This window comes from Halichoeres trimaculatus, unplaced genomic scaffold (genome assembly GCF_033239565.1).
Source record: "Halichoeres trimaculatus isolate MK-OKI-2021-1 unplaced genomic scaffold, fHalTri1.1 fHalTri1_scaffold_16, whole genome shotgun sequence".
Lineage (NCBI taxonomy): Eukaryota > Metazoa > Chordata > Actinopteri > Labriformes > Labridae > Halichoeres > Halichoeres trimaculatus.
The window spans coordinates 20,807,766-20,820,154 of record NW_027437194.1 but is presented as its reverse complement, the minus strand read 5'-3'; the positions used below and the strand labels follow the sequence as shown (position 1 = coordinate 20,820,154).

The 12,389-nt window shown below is 37.8% G+C and overlaps 1 protein-coding gene across 5 annotated transcripts in view; it reads left to right on the top strand.

Annotated features, from left to right (window-relative positions):
* garnl3 (GTPase activating Rap/RanGAP domain like 3) overlaps positions 1-12,389 on the top strand; it is an 89,204-nt gene that overhangs the window by 64,066 nt on the left and 12,749 nt on the right. For all 5 annotated transcript variants that reach the window (XM_074690168.1, XM_074690165.1, XM_074690167.1 and 2 more), the window contains exons 17-24: positions 3,081-3,155; positions 3,305-3,419; positions 3,553-3,579; positions 5,755-5,859; positions 6,486-6,602; positions 8,960-9,126; positions 10,585-10,743; positions 11,034-11,100. In XM_074690168.1, coding sequence (XP_074546269.1) covers positions 3,081-3,155; positions 3,305-3,419; positions 3,553-3,579; positions 5,755-5,859; positions 6,486-6,602; positions 8,960-9,126; positions 10,585-10,743; positions 11,034-11,100 — 832 coding nt within the window. The remainder of the gene's footprint in view (positions 1-3,080; positions 3,156-3,304; positions 3,420-3,552; positions 3,580-5,754; positions 5,860-6,485; positions 6,603-8,959; positions 9,127-10,584; positions 10,744-11,033; positions 11,101-12,389) is intronic.

The window sequence follows — 12,389 nt, the reverse complement described above, 5'->3', positions numbered from 1 at the left end:
AGCAGTAGAGGAGGAATGGCATGGGAATATATGAGAAACACCAGCATAAGAGTCATTGAAGTTTCTTTAAAGAACGAAAGATGCTGTTCTGTGTCATTCTTTGAAACATCACATTGCCCAGTGCCCACCCATTAGCATCTACTTTATGTGTCTTGTAGCAGGTTGTAATAGAATATGAACAGTGCCACTGCTCCAGATCATCCCCATCCTAAAGAGCTTGTGGTTTCTGTTTGAATAAAGTGCACAACTACAGTTACAATGAGATGATTTTATGAGTTCCCGCTGATCTCATTGTTGTCCACCAGTACACTTCGTTCTCACACTGACACAATAATAAGCCAAATGGAGCTTTCCAAATGGAACCAAATCAAACTGTCATCATCGGACAAGCTGCAGACAACTTTAAAAACCCTCCTCTCTAACTCAAAGAAGAAGATTTGTGAGTCTGTGTGTCATGATTAAGTTATTCAAGAGCTGTAACTCCTGACAGACAGCATCAAGGAGAGCTTTCAGGAGGGTGTGTGAGTGGATATCACGCTTACAGTGGAGTAGTCTGATGTAATGATGGCAACACCTCTGTTGTGGGTGCTATAAAACCATCAAACACAAAGACGATGAGCATTGGAGAGCTGTCCGTGGTGCTGAACTCTGATGACCCTGGGAACAATTAGTTTGTGCTGGGGTTGACTGCAAGTTTAGCACAAATTTTTCATCAAGTTATGCACACACACAAAAACACACATCCTGATATTACACTGCATAAAAGAGTGCTACAAGAGTTGTGGATAAGCAAAGTCTGCTCCTCTTTTGAAACATCTCTAAAGACATATTTTGTGCTTCTGCCATAATTCCTTCACTTGTTTTCTCTGGTTGTTGTCTTCATGTTCTTACCTGTCTTGTTTCTGTCGCTCTGTGCTAATAAAAAGAAAGGCCAGGCATCGACGCTTTGTGCTGTAAAGCATGAAAACAAAGGAAGCTAGACGTGTCGAGTCATTGATTGCCCTGATTTGTAGAGACAAGACGTTTGTCCTCAACTGATCTCTGATTGTGTGTGTGTGTGTGTGTGTGTGTTCACCCTGTGTGTGAGCAGATTGCACACAAAGATAACATGTTTATGATTTAGGATTCGATTTAATAGATATTTCCAGACTATGTTGATTTTAATGTCAACAGACTGCCTGTTTATGCTGAAGTGATAATAGCAACAGCTGACTGGAGATTGTCATCCTGATCAGCTGTCTGAGCAGTTTCACAGGTTGAATTCTGCTTGAAATTTGATTTCAAAATTATTCTTTCCATAGAGAAACTTTTTGATAGTTGTCAGATGGTTTTTGCAGATTCTTCCCTCTTCAGTGAGCTGCTGTCACAGCTGAAAACAACAATGTTACACCGACAGTCGACTTATAAATACGAGTGGTAGAGAACAAGACGTTCAGTTCAACGCGCTCACACCGCTGCTCTCCTTAATGAAATGCATTCATAAACACATTTCACGTGCAGCAGACTCCTGTCCTCGATGCAGCATCTGTGATTTATGTGTCTCATCCAGACATCGTATTAACATGAAATACATAATTCATTTTCAAAGGTGACTACTTGTAAAACACCAGGGGTAAAATGTGTGAATCCACTGTGCTACGTGCGTGACAGTGAGGCAGTCATGTACCTCAATTTTCACAAAGTACCTTGTTTTTTCTTCACCTTCTATTGCACCTTTACATATTTTACATTATAAAAAAATGCAAGATCAAACATTTAAATTTAGAAGAATTTAGTCTGACATTTGTAATAAGAAAAAAGAAGTGTCCTACCTTTAGTCTTTGGTCAGCCTGGATGTTAAGTAAGGAGAGGTTTAAAAAGTCATACTTTGGTAAAAGTTTCATGAATAACTGTATACTCAGTCTTTTATCTCTTCATCGTCTTTAAATCAGGAGTCATGTGTGCGACACTGAATCTTTTCAAAATAAAAGCAGTCTTCTGGGCAGCTGAATGCTCCTGCAGCAGCTGTCCAGTCTAAATGAATATTATTCCCCTCCAGGCGGGCGTCTGCCCTTCTAACATCACCCTTTATCTTATTTTGGCCTACACATTTAAAATCAATGACCTTTAATGATGAGATCTTTCTCATGATATTGAATATTTTATAAATATAGGATAATATCTTATGTCACAAACACATTTGATTCTGTAAATTACAGTAAATTACTGTGAATTTAAATAGTTACTTTATCAAGGAGTTTATAAGATTTTACCTTGTAAATTCTGTAATGTAATCTCTAAACTTGAATCAACAATTTTCATATCTTTTGACTTTATCCTTGTTAGATTTGGATTTTGTTCCTGTAAATTTGACTTTACTTTCCTCAATCTCAATATTTTTACTTAACTTTATTGTTGCTTTACAGAATCTGTTTGGTCTTCATATTTTAATTTTATGTATTTAATTTTTATCATATTTTTCTGGCTTTTTCTGTCTAGTTTCAAAGATTATAGAGCAGGAAACAGGGTGAGAGTGAGGGTTATCATTCAGAAAAGAGGCTGCTGGTTTGATTCATACCTCGAGGTGTGCAACCTTAACCGCTAAGCCTAGATCCTTACATTTTTTACTGACAACGATTAAAGCCTCAAATTGGTCAAAAAAAAGAACAGTGGTTGGAGAAAAGTTTGAAAGAAGTATTTTGTCCTCCTTTCTTTTTAACTCCTATGTCAGCTGCTTCGTCAGATTTATCCCATAGGCCTTTCAAAGGAGACAGAACCAGATGTTGGAAACCGTTTGGCCAGAAAACAGAGTTACTGTGTATAAAGTCAGTTCCCCCTCCAAGAGCTAATTCCACATGCACAGTTTCACATTAGTGTAAACCCTGTGTTATAGCTGCAGTGATTTATCAGTGATGTGTTTTTCTTTTGACTGACTTGATTCTGATTTTTTTTCCTGTGAAGTACTTTCTGCATTGTTCTGCTGGTGCCTGCTTAAATAAATGATCAGAGTCTTTCTTCAAGGCAAGCCAAAGCATCTTGAAATGACAGATGTCTCTCTGCTCTGTGTCTGTGTTTCATATCCGATGCTATTTCATCTTTAGGCTCTGAAGCTGAAGACCATCGTGAGAGGAGACGCACCGACGAGCCTCGTTACTACAGGCCTGTGCAGAAAAGAGGTGAGAGGAAGGATTCACTGCAGGAAACCTGAACCGCTAGATATTTCTTTTTGACTGTTACAGAAAATCCTCTGAGTAAATGTTTTCCAAACGTGGACACAAGTTTAAGCCCATGTCTCTGTGTGTTTGTATGTGCACATATGTTGCAGCCATGGGAGTCCCAGCCGTTCTGCAGCACATTCCCCTACGAGATTGTGTGCGCTGACTCCTGGGGTCAGTCTCTGCTGGTTGCCACGGACACGGCGGGGGTCATGCTGCTGGATGGTGAGATCATCCCCGGTCGATATCTCCCTGTGTCCTCCAAAATAAAAGCAACCCATCCATATCCATTCAATAGTGTGCTCAGCTGAATGCCAGAGCCGACGTGCTGACAATAAAGATGTTGTTTTTTTTTCAGGGCCTGATCCACCTCTGACCAACGCTGGTGAGTGTTTGATCACACATCCTGTGCTATGACATGTCGTTGTGTTTTTTATTTTGTGATTTATTTACTTTTTCACTGCTACTATGTATAAGAGAGTATTACAAAAAGAACACCTTTTCCTCATGCAGGTTTTTAAGATTTCTGAGCCTAAAATAATTACTCAGAAATACAAAGTGTAAACAAGAGTGCTATAAAACATGTAAGAGAGGTAGAAAGGAGGGAAATTAAACATAACAATTGCAAAATACAGCATCAACAAAGCGGTCAAAAAGGTTATATTAGTTAACTAAAAAGAAACTAAAAACAAAAACTAAAATTCAAAATACATTGCAGTTAACTCAAACTAATAAAATCTAGAAAAGAAAACAAAAACGATAAGTAAACTAAAACTGTATCTTGTGTTCACAAAACTAACTGAAACTAACTAAAATGATAGACAAAATTCCCAACAACATTTTTGACAAAATTAATAGTCTTTAGGGGTTTAAATTAATCCAACACATTTTCCCAACCAATTTTACGACAGTTTTCGGCAGTTGTCAGTGCCATACAGCACCATCATAGCGGCATACTGGGACGTACTTGTTTACTGCACTGACTGGCTGTGCTCTGTGCTGCGACGAAACATAGTGGAGCAATAAATTAGAGCATCTGTAATAATTTATTTGCATGTGAGTCTGACTTTATTGTTACACAGTCCAAGTTTCTAATTATTAAAGCTCATATTATATTATTTTATATAATTATGTTTATATTATTTTTATATAATTTATGTTTATATTTTTTATACTAAGTTTATATTATTTTCATGTTTTTTAAGGCAGCAGCCAACAGTTTAGTATCAGCGTTGACTGAGCAGTGAGCACTATGTTGAACTGGAAAATAAACTGTTACAAAATATTTACTCTGACCTTTTTGAATCCTGCACCTGGTTAATAAGGTGTGAAAAAACTAAAACTAAACTAAAACTAAACTAAAACTAAGCCTTGTTGCAAAAATCAAAACTAAATAAAAACTAGAATGCCTGCTCTAAAACTAATTAAAACTAAACTGTAATGGAAAAACAATAATAAAACTAACTAAAACTTAACTATAATGACAAATCAAAACTAGTATAACCTTGGTGGTCACAGAAGAATAAGGCATCAGAAGCCCCTGAAATGATTTAAAACAAATAGAAATGTTATTTCCACAACCTGGACATCATTACCTCCACCGAGGGGGTTTGTTTTTAGGAGAGTTTGTTTGTTTGTCTGTAAACAACATAACTCAAAAAGTAACAAACTGGGTTCAAAATGGGATAAGGATGACGTGATTACATTTTTGAGGTAATCCGGATCACCGTCTGGATCCAGGATTTTTTTTTAAAGATTCTTTATCATTGTGAGATAGGGCCGTTTTCACCATATGTGTATATAACTCCATGATAAATGGTCAGATTGCTTTGTAAAACAATACAAGTCAAGGTCACCATAATTTCTGACAGATGTAAAAGTATGATCCAGATCCTGGAAATATTCTGGATACTAAAATCTGGAATATGAAATATTTACTGAGTCAACATAATTTTCAACACTGTCAGGTAACAAATTATCGTACAAACCTGCAACTAACACCAAATTGTAGCAGACAGTCTGCTGAAAGGGAGTATAACATTAAAGTAGGACTACAGTGTTGGTGATAATCACAATATGCTTGGTGGAGGTCTGTGCTCTCTGAGTGCTTTTCTAGTTTATTAATGCACTCATGTGTACCGGTGGCTCAGAAATAACCAGGACCTTGCTCAAACCATCTTACCTGAAGACATCTAATAACCAAACATGTTTGTAGTTTGGCCTAAAAGTCTACAAGTGACCACCAGTGTTCAGCCCTCTGAAATGCACACTGCTTCTGAAATCTTGCATCTTCCTTTGTAAAATGTGCTCTCATCTTTGGTGTAAAAAAGAAAGAAACATGTGAGAGGTGATTCATTTTCACTGGCGTTAACACACGTCAAATTCAGAAGATTGCTGTTTCTCACCCCCTCAGTTTCTTTCACACACTCTGAAAGTGTGCTGGGGCTTTTTTAAGGAGTTTAAAGATTGCATGCTTACCAGAATCATTTAGGCACCAGTTAATATTCTGCTTTTTCATTAAAAAATGTTCAGATCACAGTCTTTTGATTTTGTTTTTCAGACACACAGACTCTTCCTCCAGTGCAGGTGTTTGACAAAACCATGGTGGTGAAGCAGATGCACGTTCTCGAGCCTCAGGACCTGCTCATCACCAGGGCGGACAAAGGTAGGCCTCCCCCCTGCTCATTTCAGCCCGTTTCATCCCCCTTATTCGATTTTGCAGTATTTACAGCAGATTTTTTTCTCATTATTCCTCTGCGTTCCTCTCTTATTTCATCTCTGTCATCTCTCTCTGCACTGTTGAGTACGTACTTACCCTTTCCACCTCCATCGGCCGAGTGAACACATCGATCTCTCGCTGTGATCTAAGGAAGCTGACCTATAGAGGACCAATCCCTGCTAGGCTTTTGTGTGTGTGTGTACAAAAGAGTGTGTCTGCTTACCCTGTAGGACAGTATTGACTGTGAGGGGTTGAAGTGGGCAGAAACTGATAAAATGTAACAAGCAGAGCTGAGAGCACAAAAGGAAAAACAAACAGTGGCTGTGTGGAAGCAAACAGCGCCATTAAAACACACAGATGATTAGCTGACCCTGATGTTGACAGACATGGCAGTCTTTGTTCTCATGCTGAAAATGTGACAATATATGTGAGCTTTAATAAAACCTAAGATAAGCCTGAAGGTAAACCTCTCCGTTGTCTGAGCACGGGAGGATGGTGAGTTGCGAGTAACCATCACGCAAGAAGAAAGTGACTCTTACATGTGTGTGTTTGTGTGTGTTTTGTGTTATCAGGGAAGGATGCTCGGCTTTATGTTTTCAGACTGAGCGGGCTCAAGAGAGGTCTGGAGGAGAAGCAGCTCGTCAGGGGCAAGTGTGACAGCCGGGAGAACAAACTTGAGAAGACTAAAGGTACACAAAGCAAACAATTTGTTACTTACTCCAGACATAAAGCAAAAAGTTCTTAGACTGGAATAACCTCGATTTTTCTTTCACCAACCTAATTGTTGGGTCATTTTAGACCAAAAGGTGACCATGGTGAGCAAAGATCCGTTTCTCACTGGATTTGTCATATAGGAAGGCTAAAAAACAAATTTAGCTGGGGTGTATTTTCTAAAACGGCAGGGAAAAATTTTTGGAGCCCAAAATCCAAAATGGCTGTTGTAGAAATGATCTTTTTAAAGGCTCCACCTACAATAATGGACAATACATGTTTTCAGACTTTATTTTTGTTAAGAAATACATATTTCGGGGTTACATAATGATTTGACCTTATTTTAACCTTCAAATTCAAGATAGCTGCTACTTTTGGTGTTCTATAGGGGTTTTGGGGGGGCGTTTTTGCCTTTTGGGGGGCTTTTTTTTCCTTTTTTGTTACAGAGTCCCTATAAGGTTAAAATGGAAGCTCTGCTCATGATTAATTGAATTATATACAGTTAAAGTTCACAGATATAATATCTGAATTCAATAAGGTAGATGTTTATGTGTAAACAACACTTGTTGATTGCCCATTTCCCATTCAAAAGGACTATGCTGCTATGACTTTTCAGGTTTATATCACTATTTTTTTGGCTTTATTAAATTCTTTTGCAGTTTCAGACCAACGGGAATGAATAGATTCCTTTATTTTGCTCCCATTTAAATGAATGGAGAATGACCATCACCATGGAAACCACTGGAGCAAAGACATATGTGTGATGTCACAAGAAAAACACAGGCTGTTTTCGAATTCGCCTACTACATACTGTGTATGAAAGTAGTTTATAGTAGGCACTGCATACTGCCTACTACACTTGAATGTAGTATGTACTATGACTGTTCTGTTGTGCTGGTTATCTCTTGCGCTGGCAAGAGATAACCAGGATTTACTAACATTAAACGTGACAAACACATCTCAGAGCACTGGGCTGTCAGCAACAGTCAAACAGATAGTCTGCTCACCTTCTGGACACTAAACTACGCTGCAAACTTTGTTGACAAAGTTAATTTGACGTCACATTTCAAACAATAAGGCTAGATAACTAGACAGTACTTACTTCTTTCATAAAACCATCCACAGTCAATAGGAAAGGCTCAATGAATGGTTTTCAATGCTTAGAGAAATTGTGTAACTTCCATCTGTTTCCTGGTTTTAACAGTACAGAAAGTTTTGAATGTGTTGCTCTGTTACACATGCTTGGGTCTCAAAAGGATGTTTGATGTCCTACATACCACACTTTCACAGCAAAGGGTGCATATCGTTCAATCTTTGGCCATCTCTGGCTATAAAACCATACTCTTTTGTCCAACTATGTGGAAAGAACGACTGGAACTTGGTTTGTTTGCCTTGATAACACTTTACAATGGATGCGAGTACAAGCTAGCAAGCTGACGTCCCAAGAGATTTGCTGTGACCTGCAAGACACATTCAAATACTTGTAATGTCATAATTTACATTTATTATTTAACGTTATTCTTACATTTTTGTGTCAGAACATTTAAAGTGTGAAGTGTTAAATAGAATATAATACAATAGTTTTATTGTTTGTTTATGTATTTTGTCCTCTGCCTGTAATTATTCCTAGCATGCCAACATAAATAGCCTCACGTGTCAGCTATGGCACCCATGCCCTAGGTTTCCTACCCCTGCTTTATAAGTTGTACAAAGAAAAGTGGTGTTAAAAAAAAAGATCAGATGTTCGTTCATTTGCTTCAATACAAATTTACGACTCAACAACAGTCACATCTTTAAGACAGTGGGTGGTGGTGCTATATGGAAATAGAGTCTGTATCCAGGTAAACAAGTGATTCCTGTTAAAGGTGACACTTCAGTAGTCCTCATACTGCTTTAAGTTAAATTATTCCTGCAAAAAGAATCTTGACAAATTTCAGATGCCTGCAGAGCTCCGCAGAGAGATTGGCACAGTTGCTCAGCTCACTAGAGCTTACCAGGAGAACTGATTCCTACCCTATTTTTAAATTTTAAAAATTAAAAAATCAGCATGTACATCTGTTATTTCTGAGTGGTGTTTGGCAGACAACCTGACCATCTTTGGCAGGGCGATTACTGGAATATGTTTTATTATCGACAGTCGGTGATTCATTACAGATTTATGTATATTCACAAAAAGAGAAAAGATCAATTGGAGCTTAAGTCAAGCTGTCATGACCTTTTAAAAGGGCACATCAGCAGAATGAACACACGACCTTTGACCTCTGAGGGCAGCTGACCGTGCTGCATTCACTGATCTGTCGAACCGCCCCTCCCCCTCCCTCCCTCTGTGTCTCAGGTTGTCATTTGTACTCCATCAACACTCACCACAGCTCAGAGCTGAGGATAGTAGCAGCCATCAGGAACAAACTCCTCCTCATCACCAGGAAACATCCTCGGTTTGAAGGGGTCAGCGCTGTCGCAGCGGGGGCTGACTCGCCAGTGGAGGAGTTTCAGTACATACGGGTACGACGTCTGCATGAGTATATACATTTGAAAAACACATGAAACAGTAAAAGGAAAAAACACACAGCTCATTAAAGTGCTCACAGATCGAATGTGTAAGCACGTCAGTCCTTGTGTGAATGCAGGATCTTTAGATAAATTATTCAGAGGTGCAGTCAATCTGCAGTGCTGTCCATGTGTACAGTCATAATTAGTTCTCAGCCTGACTCCTCTCCTTTTGATTAACTCCATGAAGGTTCTTCAAATCCTGAGGAGCTCAGACTGAGTGTTCAAAACTGTATCAAATTTCTTCAAGATACAAACAGGAAGTCATATCATTTAGCCAGATTTTACAGCAGAGAGAAAAGTCTTATTTACTCTCTGTTAAAAAAAAATCTGCCTTTTTGTTACAGCCAAACCAAACCTCAGGGCTTTCTGTTGTAACAGTACCCTTTGATAACAGCCAGCAGCTAAAAAACAAAAAAGTGACTCTGAGTTCTTGGAGGAAAATCGGTTGGTTTATTCCCTCAATTGCTCCAGTTAAAATAACTTCCTGTTAAAACATCTAAAGACAGATGGATGTAAAAACATACTTTAACATTAGTGTTGTTGAATTTTTGAGGGATTTCTACCAAAAAAAAAGGTCAGAAGAAAAATAGGTTTGATTATTTTCCGTATCATATGAAGTACTGCTCTTTAATTTTTTTCATACTCTTCAAAACTGAATTGTGAAGAGCTTGTTCAACATCATTGTTTACATTTCAAAACATGAGCAAATTCCTTTTACAATCTTCAAGTTAAAGCACATATCATCACTTGTGAAATCAATTAGACAGGCATTAAAAATGTATACAATTGCACCGATTTAAAGCTCCTGTAGGTAATTTTTTGTGGTTATGAAACATTAATTTTGGTGCCTCTTTTTGACTTTAACAAACAAAGAGCTCAGCCGAAAATAGACTTATTATATTTGTGTATTATATTCTTGGATCATGGCTATTTTTTACATATGCTATAGCTTTAACATCTGTGGTGAAGTTGTCAAAGAAAGAAGATATTGACACACTACAAAATTAACATTTTATTTGTGAATACAAATGTATATTCTTAAAAAAAGTGTTCAATGATCTGCTTGACTGTTTCAGAAAACACTACCGATACATGCCCACAGGAAGCACTAGTGTCTACAAAACACAAAGAAATTCTTACAGGAGCTTTAATTTAGCAGTTTCAAACATTAAAGCACAACTTATAAAAGAGTAACTTGATTAAATTTATGATCTAATGATTATTTTTCATACTCATTTCTGAGGTTTCATCATTATAAGATGATTTCAGTGAGAGAATCGAATGGTTAGACGTTCAAAGACCCTCTCTTCAAGTGTTCAAATTAACATGGAGGTCATGTTTCTGTAGCAGTAATTATAATTCTCAGTGCATGGAAGCAACAAAATCAATCTTCCACTGCTGATCTTTCAGGAGATCTGTCTGTGTGACTCGCCGGTGGTGATGGCGTTAGTAGACGGTCCGACAGGGGAAAACGACAACATGATCTGCGTGGCCTACAAACATCAGTTTGACCTGATCAATGAGAGCACAGGAGATGCCTACAGGCTACATCATGTTGACGCCAACAGGGTGAGGCACACATGTACATACACAAATACTTACCAGGCTGCGTGAGTGAGTCAACATGTTGTCATTCACCACCTACAGCTGGGGAGGAGAAATGCATGAGGAGGCTCGAGGATGAACAGCTGCTCTGTTTTGACTGTTTGTTATTCTAATTGAAGCATTTGTCTTTTCAAGAGGAACCATAATGTGACAAATTACAGCAGAAATCTGTTTTTGAAGCAGTTTCTCTCTTCTGACCTGACCCTAACCTTAAACAAAATGTTTTCCTCACACCGCCTCGTCCCTGCTTGCAGGTAAATTATGTAGCAGCCATCGACGTGTATGAAGACGGGGAGGCGGGTCTACTCTTGTGTTACAACTGTGAGTCTCCCTTTTATTCTGGTGTGTCTGAGCTGTCAAAGCTGAGGTTTTCTTTGCTACTGCATCTTTCTGGAATAGAAAAACATCACAAACTGTTCCTGAATATAAAAATCTAAGAAGAAACTTTAAAATAAGGGTGTTTTGGACAGTGGTCCTCACCTGTAGAGAGGTGGAAATTAATGTTTTGAATACACACACATAAATGAAGAGCATAAATTAACTCCTCTGATTTCATGAAACATATCTATTGAACATATTGATTATTTTTTACATCTAACACTATGATTGTGTTCTGAAAAGTCCAGTATACAACACTGGGTCACTTTTGCTCCCTAATTTGTCTGCTTTTGTCTTACTTGTCCCCTGAAAGTAAAAAAAGGAGCTGTCAAACAAAGTAATGGAAGAGGGCAATTATAGATAAAACTAAGTCAAAAGTCAATTAGATTACATTAAAAATGGCAATTTTATTAGGAAAAAAGACAACATCAAACTAGAGAAGATAAAATTAATTAAAACCCCTATAACTTAATTATATATATTTGAAAGCATAGCGATACAGTTTAATACTAGTGTTACATTAATGTGACAACACTGAAATCTATACAAGGATTAAAACAGGGACTGTATCATTAAATTTGATGTTCAAGATGCACTTCTAATGAAACCCTAATACCAAATTAGTAGGAACATTGTCTCAAATGTTGTTGGATTTTGATTTTCTTTCCAATAATTTAACCCTCTGCTATTCAAAAAAGTGCAAGCAGCCTGTTCACTGTACGAAGGGAAAGTTTTTACTGTTTAAAGACAAAGACAGACACCCAGAGGAACATATCATAACTATTCAGGTCAATTTGCAATAGTTTAATCACGACTGGGTATAAAAAGGACTTCCCTGACAGGCTGAGTCTCAGGAGTAAAGTATAGAAGAGGTTCGCAGAATGAATTTAAAAAATGTAAGGATCGCATCATCTATAGTACATTTTATCATTAAAGATTCAGAGAATATGGGGAAAAGGTACAAAGCCAAAAACTAATACTCTGATGCCCATGATCTTGGGGCCCTTATGTCAGCACTGCATTGAAAAGAGACATGACTTTGTGGTGGGAGTCACTGTATGGGCTCATAAGCCACTGTCTGTGAACAAGTCAGGCTACATACTTATATTCTAACATGTGCCACATTAAAATGCAAAGGAAGCTAATAGCAGCAAGGAATAACAGCCAAAATTGCCAAACACAAGTTCCACTTGTGTTTCCACTGACAAGATTTCAAGATACAAGACCAGATA